Below are 13,181 nucleotides of genomic sequence, written 5' to 3' on the forward strand. Positions count from 1 at the left end.
ATCACATACATAGACCAAATGTCATGATAATATTTCATCTTGGAGTATAACAAAAATATGCTGCAATGTCATGTACTTAGTTATACAAGCTTCTTGATAATGGTAATATTCTTTACTTGACATTGACCTTGGCAATCTGTTTGTCAGATTGATTCCCCCCAAGATGGCGTCCTTGTTCACGGCCTGTTCTTCGACTGCGCCCGCTGGGACGACGAGAACTGCGTGGTGGGAGACGCACTGAAGGGAACGATGAACGCGCCATTACCCATCATGCACATGGAACCACGCATGAACTACAGTCCTGATGCCACGGACTACCCCTGTCCGCTCTATAAAACATCGGCTAGGGCTGGAGTCTTGTCCACTACTGGTGAGTTAACTGCCGCTGTGCTCTATGAATAAGATTCAATCATTTTGGTTCATGTAGGTCAATAAAGGTTAGACATCAAGTCTCAAGGTACTCAAGCATCTGCTGTCTGTCATCAGTGACTCAGTCAGCGGTCACTGTCTGAAACTGTCTTACCTTTTGCAACATTCATCCAGCTACTTGAGTAATTTTGGTATTGAAGATTTCATTTTTTTTATCCAGCGTTACATTTGGTACATATGGAGGTCATCCATCCTTCTTGTTTTGCGATATATATATATATAAGGGGACAAAACCATCTTATTATTATAAACATAACCTTGTGCCATTTTGGCAAAGGTAGTGATTCTACCTTTCAATGTAAACTATTGAACGTAATCCATTTGATTGTCACAGATCTGTTCAAGTTTCCCAAGTATGCAAATAACTTACTACATGTTTTTTATGTAAATGACTACCTTCTGAATGTAAGAGTTATGCATGATAAATTCACCAACAAAACTGCCATGCCCTTTCCCCACAGGTCATTCCACCAACTTCGTCGTCCCTGTCTACCTTCCCTCAAGCCAGCCGGCTGACTACTGGGTCAGCATGGGAACAGCACTGCTGTGTCAGCTGAACGAGTAGAGTGTGTGCTGTCAAACTTAGCAAATCTGTGTACACTTACCTGTGACACAAGAATCTCAATGATTGATTCTTTAGAATTTTGTAAATAGGAAAAATGTGCCTCATAGCTGTCAGTGCCTTATTCATGTAGGAATTCAGTGCCTGGTACATAGAATTCTATTTGTTGTACAAAGAATGTGCCTGAGTTATGTTGTCATTGCTGAAGTTTGCTGACATTTTGAGTCCTTTGTATAATGTTATCCAGCACTTGCACTCTATCTCAAGTGATATAGATCTGTTTTGACAACCACATCTTTGTGAAGTTGTATTTTTGTACTTGCATAATTTGTGTTTTGATTGAGAATTGCCACTTTGTAAACATCCAGCATTTACTCAATATAAGAATTCTTGATAGCAATTATGAAGTATAGAACAGTACATGTGTTAGTGCCAAGGACTCTGTAATAGTACATCAAGAGGCTATAGGTGTTGTTATTTTCTACCCAATTTTAAGGGGGAAACCTCTTAAAAGATATATATCTCAATCCCAAATTGTTACTAAAACTATGCTATTATTAAAATTACTCCACAATGTGTAAAGTAAAGATTGCTGCTATTTGTGTGCACATTTTTGACACACTTCTTACCCTACTAAATGCCTATTTCAGTTATATGGTGTGTTATTCTTTTCAATTGTGTCAATTCTGATTGGTTATTATAAGATATGCATATAGAGTGAGTTTTGTTGTGTGAAGAGCACTTAATGGTGATTGGATTTTGTGTATATTTGTTATGACAGTAAGAAATCTGGGTTAACATGTATGAAAAAAAAAATTACCAACTTTGTTGTGTGTAAATTTTGTTCAACATAGCTTGTACTCGATGCTAGACTGTAAATGTTTTGATGAAGAAAGAATGTACATTGTATTTTTCTGATACACCGTTTTCTTGCTGCACTGTCAAGGTAAGGTTGATTAAACTGGGAAACTGTCACATTGTCTTTGTGTTTTTTGTTTACATTAAAATGTTAACAGGTCTTCATTGTTCATTGTAATGTCAGGAGAAACGGTACATGACTATGAGATAAGCTACACTACAATATGTTGTAGCGTAGATTGTAGCCAAGTTGTGTTCTTAGGTTTTGGTTAGATGCCTGAAGCTCACCTCTACACTGGACCAAAAGCTTAACTTCCCCTTCAAAAGACGACCTTTTGGTAGGCCCTTCTCAATGTCATTTTATATTGATGATAGTCATAGAATTAGAGACAAGTAAGGTGTCAAGGTAGAAACTATTTGCGTAGATAGAATTTGTGCTTTTTTGGGAGCAGATGTAGGTGCCACATAGTCGTAATATTTCAAACTTTTTCACATTTCAAGATCATATTTATCAGGACACTACAGTATACTTATTTCCTAGATTGCACTGTGTTTTATTGTTCCCGAACGGTGCCCAGTTTGGGGTCATCTGAGGTAACCAACAATGCCCGTTCCAGAACATATTTTTGCTTTGAATATTCGAACCTGGCAACCATTCCAGTAAACACTGTAGAAAACACTTTCGCTACGAACTCACGCATTTCTTTCACGTGCCGTTTGCGAAGCGTTTTAGCGAAACATTACGAAGATCTAGATATATAATTTCGGTATCAATAATGTCGAAACAGGTAAAAGAGAAGTACAGTGACCTTTTGGCAAAGGATGCTGCTAAGTCGGAAAAAAAATTGATCAAAGAGAAACACGGACTTCACAGAGAAGAGGGTGAGCAAAGAGATGGACAGCTAGGTGAGAATTGCCACATTGTCCTGTCATTTGACATGTATCCATCACTTCTTATTAATTTAAGTGTCTACCTGTATCTAGAAAGAAGTAAACGCTTCTGTGTGCTATTTGCCCAAGGTGCGGTCTTTCTACAGCGTACAGATGAGGACCAAACTCTCATTGCCCAGTCTTCGGACAAGGTAACCACACTCACTGTTCAAACATTGCTTAAAAACACTCCGTGGTCCGTCCTCTGTTGATATCTGTTGTTCAAGTGTCTTACCAACAAAACTGGCACCCAATTCATTGGCCTGTACGTGATACAAGCGGGGTCTTGGACAATGCGCTTCTCCTAAACAGACTCGTCTATGCCCGCTACTTGTGTTGATTTGTTATTCAGCACCAAGGACAGGTCTAAGTCCTAATGTGTGGAGTTTTTTTCATCGAGGAATGGTGTGTTTATCTTTGTGTGAATGGCTTTAGGTACTATAAACAGATATGTTTATATGTTTATGGATGGCGTTCAGTAAAGGTATAGGATTATTAGTAGGTAGTCTGGGTGTATTCATAAGTTACAACATTCTACATTAACAGTCCACCGTACCAAAGCGTGGTGCGGAAACAAGCAGCAGGGACCGAAGCCACGAACCGTACAGGTCGCCTTGGCTATCCAGCGACGCGGACTCCGAGGATTCCTCAGGGGGCGAGCGGAACCCGAGCCGAGACAGACGGCGACACAAACACAAGAAACACCACTCACGCCGCAAGACGTCTTCACGGCACACACCATCTAAGGTAGCACACGTTTCAGCTGTCCGGGCACGAGAGAAAAAGAGACGGCCATCTCCTCCTCATGTCGTGTTGAAGCTGCGCCGCGTGGCGTCGTCTCCTCATCCTACAACCAAGGGAACAGCCAGCACAGGCCGTCACAACAAGGAGTACGTGGTAATACATGGAAACAAATTTAAAACACATAAAGTCGGGCATGGAGACACTGGCAGCTTCAAGCGACAGTTTTCCACCATGGGCTCAGATGAATCCTATCGTAAAGTGAGTAAAGATAACAGGCGTCGAATATCTTACGAACAGTACAAGGCAAACCTCAAGAGATCTGCCAGCCATAAAAGCAGGGTGGGCGCCAGAGCAACATTCGCGCCCTTTGCGACTGCTCACACTTCTAACGTCTCGGGCGAGACGGAGAAGAGTTACACTTTTGATAGCCAGATCCTTAAAGCGCGTCCGTTGAGTCAGTCTGAGGAGCAGCGACTTGCTGAGGTCACTGCAAGAATCCGCGCTCGTACAGGGGCGATATGTCCGCTCACGGCGGAGTATTCACTCAAGAAGATGCACATCCCTGCCCGCCGCCCGACATCGTCCCAAGTTGAGGTAAGCACCTCAGAAACATCCCAGCGCTTGAAGGATCACAGTACCACCGATCCTCCTCCCTGCTCTGCTGCTTCTGAAGCAGAATCAACTCAGACCGAATCTTCTGTTGGGGGAGAGGGCAAGGCTAAAGCAGTAGGTTACGGACATCACATCGCGTTCGAGCCTAAGTCACAGAGAACACGCACCGGGATGACCCTTGCAGATTTCGTCAAAATGGCACAGGAAAGTGTCAGGAACGACCAACTGCTCGAGAAGTTCACCGCTCAGCATGCCACGGAGAAAGCTGCGAAAGGAAATGTTACCCTCTACACTGAGCCGATTGACCCTACTGTCACAGAATCAGGACAGAAGACTTCAGCTTCTTCAGGACGTCCGGACGGACGTGATGAATACAATCTGAGTCTGCCCTCTGGCGACCAGAAGTATACGGCACCTCCGGAGATTCCTCCGCTGAGTAGCGACAGAGCTGACAGGGTACGCTTCAGTCACGGTGGTAGGGCTGAGCGAGCACACCCCGGCCATGATCACATATGGAATGGACGTGATGAAGGCTTCTGGCACCAGTCGCAATATCGGATACAGTCCTCTCAATTGCCTGGCAGCAAACAGGTTAGTCATTCATATCTAATTACTATATCTTTGTTTGTCAACATCTTAACAATTTGGAAGTATGCTAAAAAATTTCAGTCTCAAAGAAAGTCACTTTGAGAAAGTTCCTTGTCTATGTCTATGACGGAAGCAGAAAGTTATGATACGGGTAAAAGCAGTTTCTTTGAAATGTGAGTTTATCTGTGCCCAAATAAACGTACACACAGTAATACACTACACAAGTTGAAATGCTCAACATTTCCCCTAAATTAAAGTTTCATAAATAACATGAAATTAACAGATTTTTCAATATTAATCGATTATTCTTGAACAAAGACACATTTTGGTTAATACAGTTCTTTGCCGCACATGTGACAGGTTTCAGGGACTGCTCAGTTTTGCCACCAAGCGGCGACTGCTGTCGTTGCATCATCTCCCGGCACACAACGGGCTGACAGCCAATCAGAACCTCTGACGTCACGACCCACACCTCTGGAGGTTTTACAGGTCAGATTTCTTCCTAATAAAAATACAAACAACTGCCTGTTTCTCAGTATTGTAAATGTTCGGGTTGAAGCTGAAATTTGTCATCAGTGGTTGTAGAAGTAATGTCACGTTAGCTATGTTGCCACGTTTTGAACATATTTTCGATTATTATGCAGATGTAATTGAAAATTTTCAGTGACTTTTTTACTCCAGAGGGTGAGAGCCAAAAACAAGATCGCATCTAAAGACAGCACAGGCGGAGAGACCACTAAACCCGCGGACTCCGTTATGTCATGTGACACGGAAGCTGGGGATGCACGTCGTCATGGTAACGGCATCAAACGCGCCGACATCCACGGGCAGCAGTTGACGTCCCAACGCAAACCTCTGGTGTCACCACCCATATCTCTGACGTCACCGACCAAACCTCTGACGTCACCACCAACACCTGTACAGGTCGGTATTTTTGCTGACGACAAAAATGCACCACAACATTGTAAATCTTGAATCTTTCCCAGTACAAAGATAATCGTCGTCATTGCGGTCGTCATCTACCTGAAGGAACGGTTAGTTATCTAGCCTATATTCTATACCATTAACTGGGCGGTAGGTACTACTTTGTGCAAGCATGTTATAACCTCCTTGCTTTGTGCACATCGCTAATTTAACAACAGAACACAAGGTCAGCTACGCTAACTCATCATATGCAACAGACCTAACATCCATACCATTCCCATGTGATTATGATATGTCATATGGAAGAACATTAAATCAGACTTGTTTTGCCTCTTTTTACAGAATGCTTCAGATAACAATCAGCAGCAGGTGGAGACAGCCAAAGATGAGCCCACCAGCCGCCAGCACTCCATCTGGTCTAGCGACTCCGAGTCCGAGTCATCAGATGACGAGTGCTGGTGCATGGAGTGTTTCAAAAGCCGCATCATGGGCTGGCATGTCCCTCACGTAGACAAGTTTGCCGCCATGAAACAGGCAGGCGAGAATCAGACCATCACTTCAGTGCCAGCAGTCGTCACGGCGACAGCAGATGTCCAGGAGAGTGCCGAGACAGCAGTAGCGACGTCTGCCTTATCAGAGATACCGAAGCCTGAGGAGAGCCACGCTGGCACCACGACAGCATCAACGATTACTGTAAAAGATGTTAGCGCTGTGACAGAGACAACATCAGCAGAGACACGGAGTCAGAACAGCATCGAAACACCCATGACAGCTGTCCTGCCGATTAGCGCCACGTCAACAACAATGATGCAACCGATGTCACCTTTGGCGCCGAAAGATCACATCACCCTTGAGGAAGCATTAGCAACCCTAGTTACGGCAGAAAGCGAGGGCAGTCCAAAGACAGCTGAAGAAGAATCCACAAAAATCAAGACACCATCACATGAGTTTTCACAAGTGAATAGGAAGTCAGCAAAATCGTCTTCATCCCCTTCCCAGGAGGAATGGTTTAAGATATTTCTGGACGAGGCGTTTGTTGACTTCCGTCCGGTATCTCCAACAGGGTCCATTCACTCCTCTTTGTTTGGCTCATCGAAGTCGTCGGAGGAAAACCAGACCGATTTTTCACTGGACACGACAACACGGCCCGGTCAGAAGAAGGCGCATGTATCAGAGAGCACACAAGGCAGTGCCAGTAGTTACTCAAGCTCCAGGCCAAGTAACGACAATAATGTCAGGTCACATAAAACAAGGACTGTGTCTAAGAAAAGGGCGCAAAGCAGTCCAGATACAAGCTCCGATAAAAGTGCCCGAGGCAGTACAAGCGGTACCACGGCGTCCTTGAGCGTCCTGTCAATCAAGGGCCGTGATGACGGAATTAACGGTTCTAAGAAACGGGCGCGAAGCAAGTCAGATACCAACTCTAGCAAAGATGGACAAGACATCGGCAATACTTGCAGTGATACCTCTTCAAGCTCATTGTCGATCAACAAGTCACACCGTGCTGGCAAAATGATTGCTCATAGGAAAAGGGCGCGAAGCAGTTCAGAAACAAGTTCTACTAAAAGTGGCCAAAGCAGCACCAATACCAGTACCAGGAAAACCTTGCTGAGTGTCGGCAAGAAATCACGTCGAGGTGACAAAATGAATGGTTCTAAGAAACGAACTGGAAGAATCTCAAATACCAGCTCTGGCAAAAGTGCCCGTGGCACTACCAGTGCTAGTGCTTCCTTGAGTCACCTGCCAGACAACAACAAGACACATTATTGTGGCAAAAAGAAGCGGGTCCGACCGGACCCAGATCATGCCAGTGTAGAGAAAAGCACCCGCACCAAGTCTTCAGGACAAAGACCTCTGGTATCGATGTACTTTAGCTGTGAACCCATCGACTTCTTCGCCCCTGATGAAAAGAGAGACGACAGCGACGACGGCTATGAGACGCCGTGGAACTTCGGTGTCACCCCTAATCTGTCCCTGAGTCGCTTAGACGACGGGCTGTGGCACTCCTCCAAGCCGGTAAGGAGCCTAAGCAGACCGCCGCCTCTTCCTCCTCCGTTGTATCATCCCCGTCCACCGGGGCTAGAGCACATCAAGGACAGCCCTCCCCCGACCAGCCCGGGCTCGCCGCGCCACCCTAGCTACCCGCTCCGGTACGGGGCCACGGGGAGAAGCAAGCCGGCACACTACTACATGGCGCCGTACCACAGAGTCGGCGTTCTGGAGCACATCGGCTCCCCGTTACAGTCCACCTCCACATGTCCCGACCACATGGTGGCCAGGTACCAGAACTACCTGTGGATCGAGCCGTACGACTGGGAGGGCACCGATATGTGTGACATGTTCGACGCGACTGAGTAGGGGTGGGGGACTCAGTGTGACGACACTACTTTTTTTATTACTTTTCGTCAGAATCAGGGCTTAACTTGTTGTCATTCCGGCGTTATGAAATGTTTGTCTTCACTATGAAACTCTCAAATAACCGTACTTCAAGTATTCAGAACAAAACCACCAGAAGTGTCACGTAGAGACTAACCGTTTGGGCTAAGTCTAAACTAAAACTAATTTATCTTCATTCACCACGTTACACGATTGGTAAATCAGAGTAAGATTTGCATCGTGCGCGTGACAATTCTTAAAAAAATGTTATCCACTGGGCAAATCTCTGTAAGATAACGGTTCTAACGTTCATTTCTAGGAAACAACTGTTAAAGAGTTTCTGACCAAAGATTTTAGTCGTGTGATTCAATACATGAAACGATGACTTAAATGTACTTGTTTTAATCCGACTGTATTGTGAGACAGTGAGTATCATCACACATATAATTACAAATTTTCTGCAATGTATGGACTGACAAAGCCGTTTAAATACAACCTTATATATTCTGTGATGACAGTACACGGATTGGTGCTCAGATACATTGTGTAATGTGATTGGGTGTAATTTATAAATGTTCACAAGAAACGTTGTACATGTAGTTTTCGTTTCAAGTGTCATATTACAATAACGATATCTCAGTTTTCCATAAGAGATAGGACATGCATGTCTAATGTATGATCGCAAGCACTGTTGTGGCAAAGTTGATCCTTCAAAGCGAAGAGCTCTGGCTTGAAATATAATGAGATATTGGGTCACAAATTGTTTCATATGAGTAGAATGTACGTTTCCTGTACATTGTCATTTTCTGAATCCCTACCACATTTAAATCTGAATCGCAATTTACGAAACAAGAAGACACAGAACAAAAGCAAACTACGCGATTCTGTCTGTTAGTTATTAGTTAATAGATCAGCAGATCCGATTTCCTTTGAAAAAGCGGAAAATGTTTGAGTTGTTAAACAGAATGCTATAGTAGTTATTATCATAATCTAGTCATGTACATGTAGATAAATGTGGTTGTTCTATAGGAAAAAAAGTGTACTTGATTATATCTATTGACAGGATTTTCGGAAGGATCCACTTTATCCAAATCTCAATCCTATGTCGTGAAACAAGAAAGTGTTGAGCTAGTGCAGCCGCACTATTGTCATTTGTTATTCAGTGTATTTAACGTTTAGATTGATAACCTTTTACACAATACATGTACTGCATGAACATCCAAACACTTCAAACACTTGCCTGTTCTAAACAGTGCAGTAGATTGAGGATGTGGCCCATGGTCTCCATCGTGAGTCTCTGCTTACTTTAAGGCTGGCGCTGTGGCCCTCGGTCTTCATCGTAAGTCACTGCATACGGCTGAAGCTGTTGCCCTGGGTCTTCATCATGGGTCACAGAATACGGCTGAAGCTGTGGCCCTGGGTCTTCATCATGGGTCACAGAATACGGCTGAAGCTGTGGCCCTGGGTCTTCATCGTGGGTCACTGCATGTGGCTGACGCTGTTGCCCTGGGTCTTCATCGTAAGTCACAGAATACTGCTGAAGCTGTGGCCCTGGGTCTTCATCATGGGTCACAGAATACGGCTGAAGCTGCGGCCCTGGGTCTTCATCATGGGTCACTGCATGTGGCTGACGCTGTTGCCCTGGGTCTTCATCGTAAGTCACAGAATACGGCTGAAGGTGTGGCCCTGGGTCTTCATCATGGGTCACAGAATACGGCTGAAGCTGTTGTGCTGGGTCTTCATCATGGGTCACTGCACAAGACTGAAGCTGTTGCCCTGGGTCTTCATCCTGGGTCACTGCATGTGGCTGACGCTGTTGCCCTGGGTCTTCATCATGGGTCACTGCATGTGGCTGACGCTGTTGCCCTGGGTCTTCATCGTAAGTCACAGAATACGGCTGAAGCTGTGGCCCTGGGTCTTCATCCTGGGTCACTGCATGTGGCTGACGCTGTTGCCCTGGGTCTTCATCATGGGTCACTGCATGTGGCTGACGCTGTGGCCCTGGGTCTTCATCATGGGTCACTGCATACGGCTGAAGCTGTGGCCCTGGGTCTTCATCCTGGGTCACTGCATGTGGCTGACGCTGTTGCCCTGGGTCTTCATCATGGGTCACTGCATGTGGCTGACGCTGTGGCCCTGGGTCTTCATCATGGGTCACTGCATACGGCTGAAGCTGTGGCCCTGGGTCTTCATTGTGGGTCACATCCACGTTGAAGGAGGTCACTGAAGAAGGCTGAAGCTCCTTATTTTCCCCGTCACCTGTCACATCATTAGCAAAGGTCACTGCATGCTGCTCAGTGGTACAGCTGTCTTCTGACATCTGGTCACGAGTTGAGGTTGTCGTTGCACACGGTGGAGGCTTGCGAGTTTTCCCTTTCCCTGTCCCATCCATGTAGGTCACGGAATATGACTGAATGGAATCATTTTCTTCTGATGTCTGGTCAGGAGCTAATGTTGTCGTTGCATATGGCGGAAGCTTGCCATTTTTCCCTTTCCCTGAAACATCCATGTAGGTCACAGCGTATGGCTGAATGGTACTGCTGTCTTCTGATGTCTGATCATGAGTTGGGTTCGGTCGTCCGTCTGTAGCTGAGATTCTGCCAGATGCCTGCAGCTCAGCGTCTGTGCACACCGCGTACGGTTCAATGTTCTGACATGATTCTCCATTCGGTACATTTTGTTCAGCATCACAGCAGTTGCAGAGTGAGAAGATAGCCACTAATGCCAACACAAAGAGGAGTGGTATGACGACAGCAGCGGTCATGGCAAACAGATAATATAGACGTGTCTCCTCTTCGTTATTCTTGCTGATTCTGTCTCCTGGATGGATAGCTACATAGTCCATCTCTGTTGTATTATCAGAGACTGATACGTCGCTTGTGTATGGTACCTCCGTGTGGTCCTCGGTTGGGATCGCCTCATTGTAGATGAGCTTGTTGACAGATGAACTGGTTGTTGATACAGTGCTTGTAGTGCCTGCTGTGAGGTACATATCATCACAATTTCCATCAGACCCGATCCTTTGACGTGACTTGTTCATGTTACTCCGGTCTACATTGGCCCTCAAGGTGCTGAGGAGAGTACCTCTCAGTTCAGCTGGTGAAGTGCACTTCAGAGAATCGGGGCTGGAAATAAAGTCCAAGTCCGGTAGGCTGCAGATGAACCATTTGAGATTCTTGTTACAGTTCAGATCATTGTTTTCTATCTCAAGGCGTAAGTGCAGGATTTTGTTCAGCAACAAGACTTTGTGATTGATGGCTGTGATGCGGTTTCCTTGTAGGTTTGCCCATTTCAGTGCTGTGGGCTGGAGGAGCGCATCAACAGGCACAGACCACAGGTTGTTGTTGGAGAGTGACAGGGAGACAAGAAGATGTAGGCCCCTGAATGCATACTGGGAAATGGAGGAGATTGCATTCTTGTCGAGGGACAGATGAAAGAGACCCTCAAGTCCAAGGAATGCACCGGGTTCTGAAGATAAACAAAAGAGAACCATGAATAGTCCAATTGGGGACCGACAACAGCAACTACCCAGATACCAAAATGTGCACAGACTGTAACGACTGATCCATTTACTCTGGGAATGATCATCATTTTTTTTTCATAAGTATGATGGGAGTGGTCGAGGTGTGGCTCCCCTCAAACACGGGGTGACATGCATGAGACACAAGAAAGTATGATATGATATCGCTGATGGGGAATATGGCATTTAACTTACAACAGTTGCTACACATCAGCATATTTGATAACACACACGGCGTCAAAATTGATCTCAACATACCTAGATTGGAGATGCGGTTGTCATTAAGGTAGAGGAATCGCAGCAGTGAGAGACCTCGGAAGGCCCCTGGCTGGATTGTGGAAACGTTTGACCTTCGGATGTGAAGGATCCAAACGTCTGAGAAGCTTGCAAAAGACCCCTCTGGTATTGTAGAAGACCAGAGATTCCTGATGAAGATTGATAGTTCTTTTCTGTCATCATCACGATCAGTCGGTATGTTGTTCAGACAGGTCGGTATGGAGTCCAGACACACAGGGAAACTGTACGTCCCTCCATACCCAACCCAGCTGCAGGGTGACCCCTCCCCGTCTTCATATGGACAGGGACAGTGAACTCGGGATTTTCCTGAAGGTTTATGTTCGAATGCATAACAGCAGACTATGCACCGTGGTACTGCTTCAACCACAGCATACAGACGATTCGAGACCAAAAGTAGCACGAGCAACACCTTGCCTCCCGTCATCGTTATGACAAGTAGAAATGTGTTCTGATATTTCTCAATGCATATCTTCAGTAATAACCACCTACATTTGCATGTGATAACTACAGGCTCCTAAACTGGGTCAGTTGCCAATTGTGTGACAGATTAGTCTGAAGCAATAGCTGATATTTTTCATTTGGCATGTTTAAACGTTATTTTCTCCCAAAGCTTGATTTAAAGTAAAAATGTATTCTCGTAATCTTTTAATTTATAATCTTACAAAAGTCATCTAATTTATGCATTGCAATATTCTATTGCAAATTGTCTAGACCAGTTATCGACTTCGATATATTTTATGAATTGCTCATGTTTTCATTTTTGATATAATGATATGAAGAAAAGTTTTTATAGCGGGAACTTATCTCATATTTCATCAAGAAGTTAAAAAAATGGCTAACTTACGAGTGTTTGTAGAGATGCTTTCAACATGATCTAATATTAAACCAATGAATAGATAACACTTTCTGTACTTTGAGAGCTCATCAAGTAAACACAGTAGATATTGACAGGAAGTATTTATATTGCATCGAAAAACCTTACAGCCAATGTCTATACATTTAATTCCCTCTGGCTAAGCAAAAAAAAAGAAAACACCAATTTGGATGATTTTGGTATTATAAAAAAATGATTTGAGTATCAAAAAGGCCAAATGTTCTCAAGGGAAAGTGGATGATTCCCGTACATATCAAACGCTATTCATGACTCGAAATAGACATTGTGTGTATGAACACATATAGCGCTTTGGCTGATGTGACATGAGCTCTACCACGCCTTCAAAATCGATGTTTCCTTTTTACAATCGTGCTTTAAAAAATGCCATTTTGCATCTATGTGATGTTTATTCAAATCTCAATCCTATTTTGTAACAAGCGGGGTGGTTATGAATTATGTTAGGGTTG

At 44.6% G+C, this 13,181-nt stretch overlaps 1 protein-coding gene across 1 annotated transcript in view; it reads left to right on the plus strand.

Annotated features, from left to right (window-relative positions):
* The window catches only part of LOC118412272 (dynein heavy chain 6, axonemal-like), a gene marked incomplete in the record, with an annotated part of 18,844 nt that extends 16,878 nt beyond the window's left edge, over positions 1–1,966 (plus strand). Inside the window, 2 exon segments of the mRNA XM_035815020.1 lie at positions 148–370; positions 891–1,966. Coding sequence (XP_035670913.1) covers positions 148–370; positions 891–994 — 327 coding nt within the window.
* Positions 1,967–13,181: the final 11,215 nt, after the last annotated feature.

Source organism: Branchiostoma floridae, chromosome 3 (assembly GCF_000003815.2).
Source record: "Branchiostoma floridae strain S238N-H82 chromosome 3, Bfl_VNyyK, whole genome shotgun sequence".
Taxonomy (NCBI): Eukaryota; Metazoa; Chordata; class Leptocardii; order Amphioxiformes; family Branchiostomatidae; genus Branchiostoma; species Branchiostoma floridae.